Genomic DNA, 11,274 nt, shown 5'->3' with positions numbered 1-11,274 from the left:
AATACAATTTTAAAATTTTCTTTTTGTGCCAAAAATCTTTGGTTTACTTGATATGTATTTTTGATCAGCCTGCCCTTTAACACACAAAACAGTCATGTCCTCTGATGTCCCACTGGTTTACACCTTTCGAACAACCCCTCCTTCCCTAAATCAATGCCCATTCAATGTAAAAAAAAAAAAAAAAAAACACATACTTGTTTGCTGTGCTTTTTTGGCTCAGCAATACTTTTCAACTGTGAGAAGGGTTTTGCAATATTTGGTAGCATTTGGTTCATGTTTTGGAGATTAAAACCTCCAAAATCTCTTTGGCTGTTGACCTTTAAAACTCATCACACGTTGCGGCCTCAGCGTGGTCATGAGCTCTGATTTCATTTTAAAGGACGTTCAGAGGCCTGAAGTGGTGAATAAATCCAGTATTTCAATAAATAATCAATTTTCTGTAACAGAATCTTGCTATCTATCTTTAAATATCTGGTGACCTTTCAGATTTATCTTTGGACCGCTTGGAGGGGGGGTGATGTTGAGGTTGAAAATCACTGCACAACAGTATTTCAAACTACTACCAGCGCACCATTAACCCCACAATGTTTGCCTCTACTGAGAAGCACTCGACAGCCTTCTCAAACCAAAAAGAGGACACTTCATTCACTGCAGTACAAGTTAACTAGTAGCAACAGGATGTTTAACCACTCGTGTATAAAAAGTTCTACGAGCCGTCAAGTTTTGAGGGCACTGCTTTTGCATGAAGTGTATATTGCAGTTTAAAGAGGCAAGTTTAAGTAGAACATTTAAGTTTAGAAAATTACAGACAAAAGCAGATTTAAAATGCTCATAATCTAAAAATAAACAAACACGCTCAAAGCATTTGATCAGCAAATACTAAAAACCATTTTTGTGCACGATCCTTCTTCTCCGTACTACAAAGAAGCTGCCATGGCCATTAGTCCCGTGAGAAGCACAATTACAGCACTTTATTGTTCATAAATGTTTAAGTGAAAAATGATAACATAAAACAAAAACGCACAATTCAAAGAACACATATTGAACACAACTCTTTTGGAAAAAAAAACTTTGTGGATGTCAGCATGGCGGTTACTGTCCAGTCTTGTGGGGTAAAGAAACATCAAGTTCAAATGGTGAAAATAGAACGTAAGTACAGCAGAGCCAAGGCTGATGAGCATAAGGCTGCAAGAGTCGATGAAATGCTCCTTTATACTGTCAGAGGATTGGAATAGGTCAGCGCCACTATTCTTTCAGAACAGAAATCATAAAAAAAAAAGGATAAACTTAAAAAAATAAATTCTAATCAAATTAAAAGCAAAAACAAATCAATTGTTATTTCATTTATATATAGATATATTATTTTGCAAAAAAACTAGGTTTTTTGTTAAAAAATAAACTTAAACATACGAGAAAATACCAGCCACCAAAGCGACACCTATTGTTAAGCATACCAATGTAGAACATATGAGGCTACCTTACACACAGGTAATAGCAAATATTTAAGAGTACATGTACGGCAACATGTGTCCAAACATGTCTAAAAGACTGTACAAATTTACACTACCATCTCAGTATAACTACATGAAAAATTATGGATTATCCGGTCAGCTTAAAAGCTTTAACTCACAACAACTCAATATTTTAAGCCACACGTACAAGTTCAGTGGCTAAATCAACATTAATAACTCCTTATCTCAATGTAATAAAGTATATAGAAGGCAAAAAACTTTTCTATTTGTTTGGTGTAACTTCACTGTTGTCTTTGCACATCCCCTCCAACTCGGGGAAGGAACATTAAAACTTTGTTTACAAATCTTTACATCAATCCTAGCTGCTCGTTGAGTCCTGCCTGTGAATGTCATTGGATGGCTTGTTTTGAGATTTCACTCAAGTAGAGTTCTCTCCTTATCACTCGCTCCTTCACAGATACCCAATGCAGCCGGGCAGTGTCCGTCCATTCAGGCGAGGCAGATTTGTTGGCGTGGATCAAATCTAAAGTGTCTCTGACTGTGTGAGTCTCTTTGATTTTATCAGTCAGACCTGCTGTTTGCCCAGCTGGGCCCCGTCTCTCCCGCCTCTTGCAGATGACGGTACAAACTTGGGAATAATGATTGGTAGAGTGTCTCTTCCTTTAGCAGCATGTCTTCCTGAGCCCTCTGCTCGCCCAAAGCCGTTCTCTACATGCTCCCCCTCGTCGTCATCTTCATCATCATCATCATCATCTTCATCGTCCTCATCGTCATCGTCTGACATGTCATCTAGATCTGAAACGATCTTGGACTCTGTCCTCAGCTCTATTCTCTCCTTAGCTCTTGTAAGCTGTTTGTTACCATGGGGACGTACCTCTTCCTCCCGCTCACTGTTATTCTTCTGCTCCTCTTCCTCATCACTGTCAGAGTCAATGGCAATGGGCTCAGAAAGGTCTAGAGGCATTTTCTGTGGTAAGGTGCTGTTGATTGTCTTGGTTTGGTCTCTGCTGGCACTGTTGGGTTTGGGGGCAGATGGCTTTGCTTTAGTACCTTCCACAGTTCCAGTTGGTTTTCCCTTTCGTGGCAAGGCCACACCACCATTAGCAGCTACAAGCTCCCTGTGTCTTCGGAGAGCCTGCTCTGACACCCCCATATGCGTCCTCGATGTCCGCCTCTTGCTATTTTTGCCCTCGTACGTGCCATCCTGGACGAATGCCAGCGCGTGGCTCACTTTGCTGAGCTCATGCATACTGAACCCCAGCAACACGCTGGCACTCTGGGTTTCACATTCCTGTACGCATTTCCGCCTTCTGTTGACAAAGTGACTGGAAATGTCCGACTTCCACAGCCACAGACTGGCTGCCAGCTTCTCCACCTCCCGTTGTGTGGGATACGGCGCTCGATTGAAATACTGCGTTAGAAATGCTTTCCTGGATTCGTAGGACTCATTTTCGTGTCCTTTGGGGTCAAGAGCCAGAACTACAGGTTCACTGGGATTTTCCACAAATGAGGATGGACCGTTGCTATCCCGTGGGTGGGCCCTTTCCCCCGGAGGTCCTGGCCTCCTTCGTTTTGGCGCACTAGTGTCAGAGCTATCAAAGCTGGCACGTTTGAGAACGCTGCTCTGGGCTTGGCCCACCCGAGAAGAATGAGCTGCCCGGCTGTCCTGGCCGTTCTGGGATTTCCCTACACCTCGACAGTGCACCAAGTGTAGCGTGATGGTGGAGGCAGTCATGTTACTAGTATAAACCCCCAAGCAGTGAATGCACTTGTAGGTCAGTTTCTTTTCTACCGGGTGGACTGTCTGAATCACCTGGTGCCTCTCTCTCAGGTGGTGGGCCAGCGAGTCTGAGATTGGGCCCTTGAGGATAGAGAAGCAAAGAGGACACAGTGTCTTGCCCACATCCCTCTTGTATGGCACAGATGCCTGTGGGGTACTCTTGGTTGGTGCACTGTCAGCAGCCCCTGATGGTGTTTTGAGTGAAGGCTGAGGCATTAACCTCTTGCCTGATATTAGGGAGGCAGACAAGGCTGACGGGACAGAGGTGTTGTTGTTCTGAGCGTGAAACGCCACTGACTCCTCTGGGGCGTCTCTCATGTTGTAGGTAGTGACAATCAGCTGGACATTCTTGGGATTGCCCTGCTGCAGAGTGAGGTCAAAGGTCAATGGAGAATCTGTGCGCGGGCCAACGCTCTCATCTGGGTGCGACATCCGCATGTGGGCCACCATCTTCTCAACATCATTGAAGGTTGCACGGCAGTGTGGGCAAGACAGACCATGTATCAACATGTGGTTTAACAATGTGTCACTGGGGAGATAGCGGTTGCAGTAGAGACACTTGCTGGTGAAGTTGTGGATCTTCATGATGTAATTGGCTACAGCCGGCACCTTCTCTGCTTTGTGCTCCTTCTCAAAATGAGAACTGTACACGTTCTCTGGGAAGAGCTCATTGCAGATAGTGCAGATTTTCCACTTCTGGGTATAGGATGTGCCGAGGACCGAGGAGCCGCTTTTCTTGGCTGTGACAGAGGCTACAGTAGTAGCCGCTGCCTGGACACGAGAACCCAGGGGGTTGGATCTGAGTGAGGAAGAGGCACTGCCCACAACAGGACTCCTCAGGCCACCACCAGAAATAAGCTGCTTTGCTGCATGTGACTGCTGGGGCACAGACACCTGGGCATTCCCCGGTAAGGTAACCCTCACCTGCTGGCTGCCAATAGAGAATGGCTGGGTGCTCCCGGCCTTTAGTCTTACTGCATCATGTTTCATCCCAGATAGAAGACCTGAGCTGAAGCCTGTCTTTGATGCGATGACCACTCTACCCAGCTGCTGTGAGCCAGGAGACCTGGTAGTGGCCATTACCGCACCTTTTGGGCCCATCCCAATGATGGTCTTGTCTCCTTGAGTTTTGGGGGGGATCATGATGATGGGTTTCGGACGGGGGACTATCACACTGGTGTGCCCAATCATGGCAGTCACCTGGTAGCCAATCCTCTCGTGGTCCTCAATGACATGTTGAACAAGTGCCTCGTAGGTCCTTGGGACAAACAGACACTTCTTGCAGTGAATCTGGTTACTGTTAACATTGTTTGTGTTATTACTCTCCGTATTCCCCGTGGCTCCTGCTGTGCCACCATTCTGAGTATTTGTCTTCTCTCCTGGTTTCACAATGTAGGGCTGGGCCACTTGCTGGAAGTGTTCCCGGTAAATATGCTTTCGCACTACATTGTATAAAGGGTCCCTGTAGGTGCACTTCTTGCAGTAGTACACCGCCTGTTCCACACTGTCCCCGGTCCTCTTCAGCACCCCATCCTTCATCATGATCCCTCCAGCTCCCGCCACCATTCCACCGGGGCCCTGCCGCACAGTGTTGTTAGGCATGTGGAAAAGTTTGATGTGCGTTTCCAGAGTCTTTTTGTTGCCATTGTAAGTGCAGTAGGGGCAGTTGAGCAGGATGTTGTTCTCAAAGTCCTCGCTGTGGACATTGCGGAAGTGGCTCTTGTATGCAGAGAAGTACTTGGATGAAAAGAGGCAGCCAGAGCAGCAGAAAGGCTTTGATCTGTAGTCCTGGAGACAGAGAGGTGAGACAAAGCTTAGACTTTCAGAGAATCAAACTATTTTGTTGTGCTTCTGCATAGTTTTTCTGCTTTTGTGGTGTGAGCAAAAGTCATTATTTAAAACAAACAATCAAATTAAATATTAGTGTGATAGGGCATATCTGTGTGTTACACACCTGGACTTTGGTATGTGATGGTTCCCACATGCACACATCTTCCCATGTAGTGTGCTTTATATAAACCTCTGGAGGAGTAAAGTCTTTATAGTCCTAAACAACAAGGATATTTAGATTAATACTTTGATGATGATAAAACAAAGGCACAATCAGTCAGGAGAACATTATATGAAAGATTCACGAGGCAAAGACTGCCTCTATGGAGATGTGTATAAATGATGAAATTATTTCAGTTTTCCTTCTTTGAATGAGACCAAGCTGAACTGTGTTCCAGTGATGAGACACGTTACGTAGGCACAGATTTAAGGGGTTTCTGGGTAACTGTGGGAAACAGATTTGTTGATGTGCACAAATCCAAAATCGGCCTCTGCTGTCCTGCGTGTCAAACAAAAACTGATTTGCAAAAAGCGACAAATAATTTCTTTTCTTTTCTATTTTTTTCTATGCGTCAGAAATATATCACAATCGCACTGCTTTTCCCAGCTTTACTGTCCTCTGGGACACCTGTTTACTTTATGTAAGGGCTGGAAAATAAGTCAATATTTTCAATTATGGACTATATATATACATAATGTGCAAAACAAATCATATGGAGTGTGGCTCATGGTTCTCCTGTCCAAATGAATAACATAATTAATGAATAATAATAATAACAACATGTTGCTGACCTGTCAAACAGTAGTAACTGTGATATGATTCAGACAGTCCCCTTCAAGATCCCTTCAACCCCACTTAACCCCACCAAATCTGTTTGATTCCTTACGTCTGTGCCTACGCCTCCACAAAATCCAGAGAAATGGATGCTGCTGGATTAGGCTGCTTTAAAGCCTAAGGAGCAATTTCCTCCATTACACATCTACACTAAGCAAGACATACCAGAAGAAGCATAGAGTCAATAGGGTAATCACATACTATACGTGTAATGTCATGAGTCCAGTTCATAGATTCCTATCATCATACATTCTCTGCCTTTTTCAGCAGTGCGAGGCACCCTACTGCTGAACCCTTACTTCCCGCAGTGAGCCAAATGAAAGAGCAATCTCAACTCTTAAACTGACCTTATTATTAAATCAAAACAAATTTCCCATGTGTACACCAATGCTACATGTATCCAAACAAGAAACATTCTTAAACCTTAGCAACAGATGAGAATGATGCCGGGAATATGAGTTTGAAGACAATCAAAGTCATATTTGGCAATCTCAAGGAAACTGCAGAATGCATGCGCTGTATGTTTAAGGCAAAGCTATCAACGAGCGAGTACAGTAGAATGTGTGGTCATCATTCTGGAAATACCAAAGGCATACTCACCTCTAGGTGATCTCTACAGAACTCCAAGCCGATGTCTCCCAGGACCTTCTTGACATTTTTCCTTGCTTTCCGCAGACTGCCTAGGTTATTGACAGGGAGCTGGAACATTCTGCCCACCTGAATAGAAAGAACACATACAGCATGTTATCAGCAGGTGAAGTAAAATGTGGACAGGTGTCTGTTAACTGAACCCCAAGTCGGGAAATGGACAGTTCGCTGAAGAGGACCTTTTACTTAACTCAACATCCAAACACCTACACCACATGAAATACACAATGCAATACACTGATGACTTCAACTATCTGTTAAAGTCATGTCCTCTTGGCATTAAGACATGTCTTCAACATAAATGTTCATCATAGGGTCATTCAGTCAATAGGTGTGGCAGCTACTTACTGTCACATCTGTAGCAAGAGATATATGACTAAAAGTGCTAAAATTGTTCCCCAATGCATTATCAAGTCAAAGAGTATCCTCTTTGTGAGGATACAGGCTGAAAAAAGCTCAACATTAAAACACAGTGGGATGTGTTGGTGGGGGCATGTTGTTTTATGTACCCTGAGACAATGATAAAGTCAATTTAAAGGCTCATTAGGTGCTAAAACACTGCAAAAAGGTCTGCAATGCTCATGGACTGGATTTTACAACTCTGTGAAGATATCATGGCAGCAACTATGTTATCTTTTGCTGTGACGACCGACAGGTAAACACTAGTAATATAGCGTTCATATTACAAAGTAATCTACCAGAAATATGCGCTTCTATGCATGTGATTGGCCAACACGGTGCATTGCTGGATAACTTTGTGTTGCAGCAAAAGTTAAGCCTGGTTCAACTTTTGCTGTTTATCACTGTGTTGTTTTGCCGGAGAGCTCTGCATTGGCTGGCTGATGGACTGGCTCACACTGACAGTGTGACAGAGAGCCTGGAACCAGGACCCTGAGCCTATATAACATACAATTTACGTATGCACCTTTCCAACTGTGACGTGCAGGCAAAGCTTCACTTCCCTAACGGAGTTTCAGAGTCTGGAGAGGCTTTAACAAGCAAACATGTTTCCATAATATCTTTAAGACCCCACGACCATGAAACGTAAAATGTAGAGTTTTTGACCTCATGCACAAGATGACTCACGCAGATGACACCATACACATTCCTGCCAATGACTACACAATATTCCACTGATTGATGGGAGGTGGTGATGTACCAAGACACACAGCCATGTGCCAGCAAAGGCAGGGTGGGAGGACGCTGCCAGCTTGTAAACATTGATATAAACAATACAGTTTGCAAAGGAAATGCGCTCAATTTCATGGACCTCAAAGACACACACAACGCATTTTGGTGAGAAACGCTGAATGTAAACATAACTTTTGTCTGTTTACGAGAAATCTCCAGGGCAACAAAGTCACAAGCCAGTGCTCAATGGTTAGCAGCAGAGGTGTTTTTTTTATTTCAAGGTTGTTTGGTTTTGGCATTTCTGCTATATTTTTGATGGTGACAGCTGGAGAAAGACAGGAAAGGCAGGGGAGAGAGAGGGGATGACATGCAGCAAAGGGCCTGGGATGGTATCAAACCCGGGCCGCTGCTGGGAGGACTCAGCCTTGATACATGGTACGCGCTCTACCTGACCTAAGTGACAGGGGTGCCCCCAGCTGCTTACTATTAAAGCTTGTGTACCTGCTATGAATTAAAGCTAAAAATATCCAGTGACAAAAGTTTTTTTTTTGTTACAGCCTATCAAACTTTTGATTTCACTTAAGCAAACCTCACCTGGCTGTCTGGAGTAGAAAGTAATGTTCCTGACATGACGACAGACACGTTGGTTCCTTACAAAACAGTTACAAAATACAATCAAAACACCATCCACGCATTTGTGCTACTATCACTAGCAATAGGTTTAGTAAAGGTGCCTTTTGCCAGAGGAAGTAAGGGCTGTTTAATTCACTGGCCAAAGTGATCAGATGTCTCTATTCAAATCAGAGCTCCATGTAGTGAGAGTCAAAGGTCACTGATGCACGGTGACATAAAGGCAGCTCAGTGACAACAAACAGCACAGTCCCAAACAATTCCTGTGAACACCTCAGCTTATTTCCCTTCTAGAAAACACATTGTGTGTGTCTGTGGTTCCACCAACTGTTGGCCTGGTGAAGAGCTGAGAGAACCTGAGACACCTCTGTCCATCCGCCCGTCTACTGTCTGTCTCCAATTCAGAAATGTGCAAGTCCTGGAGTGAGTGAAAGAGACACACATCCTTGCCCACTTCCCCTCTCTGTCTCCCTTTCCTGCTTCCTCCCATTACTTGTAGATGGCGCTAGAGAGGAGCTCCATTATGTAAGCCTCCCCATACTCTGCCTGCCCCCTTTTTCTCCCTGCCTCGCAATACCATCACAGAATGGCGCCTCCTATTGAGTCAGCAGCAGCCTCTACAATATGTCTGCAGTGGAGGGGGAGGGGAGGGAGGGAGGGAGGGGAGGGAAGGGAGGAGAGGAGGGAGGGATGTTGGAAGGGGAGGGACAGAAGGAGCCAGAGAGATCAGTGAAGGGGGAGGGTGAGTGTGTGTGTGTGTGTGTGTGTGTGTGTGTGTGTGTGTGTAGGGAGGGGGGGCAGCTGGGAGGAAGAGGAGGGTGGGAGAGAGAGGGGAGGGGAGTAAGTAAGCAAGGGGAGAAGGAGTGTGAGGGGAGAGATGAGAGGAAAGGAGAGAGGACAGAGTGGAAGTGGAGGGGGAGGGGAGAGGATGGGGAGGCAGGGAGGTCGGACAGACAGGATCAGAGGAGAGGGGAGGGAGGGAGGGTGAGGGAAGGAGGGGGAGAGGCTGACAGGGGAGAGAGAAAATGGGAGAGGGTGAGAGAAAGAGGGGGCGATGGATAGGCAAGGAGGGGAGGGGGTGGGAGGAAGAAAAGGAGAAAGAAAAAAGCCTAGGAGAGGCTGAGCAGGAGGGAAGGGAGGGAGAGAAGGAAGAGGAGAGGGAGGAAGGCGATAGGAGGCTCTGCTCTGCTGAGGGCTGCTGGCAGAAAACAGGTTCCCCCCTTCTACTATGTTGTGAAAAAGAAAAAACAAGAGGCCTACAAACCTTCAACCACACATTTCCCCACACTCACTCAGTCCTCTACTGGGACATGATAACCCATGTTCTGGTTGACCACTGCCGTCTATCAGCGTGCAGATGTTCAGTGGGGGGAGAAGCTGCTGGTGACATCCACATTCACACCGACAGCAGAAAAGTTTGGGATGCCTAATAGGCTAAACACCTGTCTGCACGCCCTTGGCAGTGAAGGTGGAGGGCTGTTTGCGAGGCTGTGTGTGTCTGGTTGATGGTAGTGACCGCGATCATAACGTGACACTTTGCCTGAGCAAGTGACAGCCCTCCTCCCCCTGGATCAAACACGAGGCAGGAGTGCATCACCACCCCGGTGTCACCTGTGTGAACTCGGATCATGTTCTGATCACCTTTGGGGGGGTTTGGTTGTTCAAAGGGAAACTTACAGAATTCCAGAAACGGTTCTGTGAATTTTATGTCACACGTGTCTGTGAATATGTGGTCTGTCGTGTGTCCCCAAGACAAAACTCCGCACAGTGATGTAGATGCACTTTCAATATTCATGGCATTCCCCGCACTGGAAACGTTCACTCGCAGGATCTGTCGTGGCAGCTTTGGCTGTGCATATCGCAACCAAATCGTGCGGTGTGGTGACATTTAGTGTCAGCGAATCTAATCTCCGATCAACATCTGGCAGCCTCCAGATCGATGGCTTTGGCAGGGAGCTGCCGCCGCCGACAAAGAATTGGGGACACACCGCGCTAAGTTAGCATGCTAAGCTAGCCAACTCGCACCAACAACATGGGCTGTTCAAAAACTAATGCTGCCATTTCTGCCCTTAATCTTCCACACGGGGCATTCGCTTGCATTTTACCGAGGCTGTTATAAACAAACGTACGGGAGAAGTCATTCAACTTGAGGATACGCTGACTTATAGACACACAGCGTTGGCCATATCGACAGCCAAGTTACCTTAGCTGTAGTTCACCACCACCCATCGCATCTCCGCAGGTAGCCACGGCTAACAGCAAACTATCTAGCTTTGACGGTGGTGTCCAACGTTATGACAGACAACTTTACCTGCTTTCACATCCAGTGCTCCCCTCGGAGTGAAATGTGTCACCTCAGGATGACTGAGGCGATGTATAGACACTTTCACTTCGTTCAGATATCTCGGTAATATCCTCTCGGGTGACAACTAGCTTCGTGGGGGAGAACCAGCCACCCCCGGCCGTCGGTCTATCCTCCAAACCCGATTCTCCCTCGCCGACTAGGGCTATCCTCTTCCCTCTGGTCGGCAAACGGGAACAGAAAGCCTCCGAGACTCATTACAGAATTAAGATCTCCATTCTCTGAGGTGGTGCAGGCCGGCGCATGTGCTATCGTTGGGAACAACTACCGGCGTATCCACTCTTTCAAATAAATTGCCCAAGTGTGCCTATGATTGCCTGGCAGCCGATAACGCTTTGCCCATTCTCTTCCCTGACAGACAATACACATCCAGCCTAGAAACTGCCCTATCCAAAATGGCGCAAATAAAAGGGGCGGAAGTGACATCTACTTGATTAGCATAAATAATCTCATTGTGAGATCCTCGCGAGTCCGGCTCATTAAAACTCTTGATTGGTCTGTCAATCAATTTGGCCAATTAAGCAAATGCATGTTTTTAAAATCAACAACAACCTACCTCGTCCCTCAAAAACCGCGGCTTGCCTTT

At 45.9% G+C, this 11,274-nt stretch overlaps 1 protein-coding gene across 1 annotated transcript; it reads right to left on the bottom strand.

Annotated features, from left to right (window-relative positions):
* Positions 1–944: 944 nt before the first annotated feature.
* Positions 945–11,062, bottom strand: adnpb (activity-dependent neuroprotector homeobox b). The gene is made up of 4 exons (XM_041945741.1): positions 10,638–11,062; positions 6,518–6,634; positions 5,207–5,299; positions 945–5,040 (listed from the first exon to the last, which is right to left on the bottom strand). The coding sequence occupies exons 2-4, from the start codon at positions 6,623–6,625 to the stop codon at positions 2,038–2,040; spliced, it is 3,204 nt and encodes a 1,067-aa protein (XP_041801675.1). The 5' UTR covers positions 6,626–6,634; positions 10,638–11,062; the 3' UTR covers positions 945–2,037.
* Positions 11,063–11,274: the final 212 nt, after the last annotated feature.

This window comes from Chelmon rostratus, chromosome 10 (genome assembly GCF_017976325.1).
Source record: "Chelmon rostratus isolate fCheRos1 chromosome 10, fCheRos1.pri, whole genome shotgun sequence".
Classification (NCBI taxonomy): domain Eukaryota; kingdom Metazoa; phylum Chordata; class Actinopteri; order Chaetodontiformes; family Chaetodontidae; genus Chelmon; species Chelmon rostratus.
The sequence above is the reverse complement of the archived record's forward strand: the minus strand, read 5'-3'. Positions and strand labels throughout refer to the sequence as shown.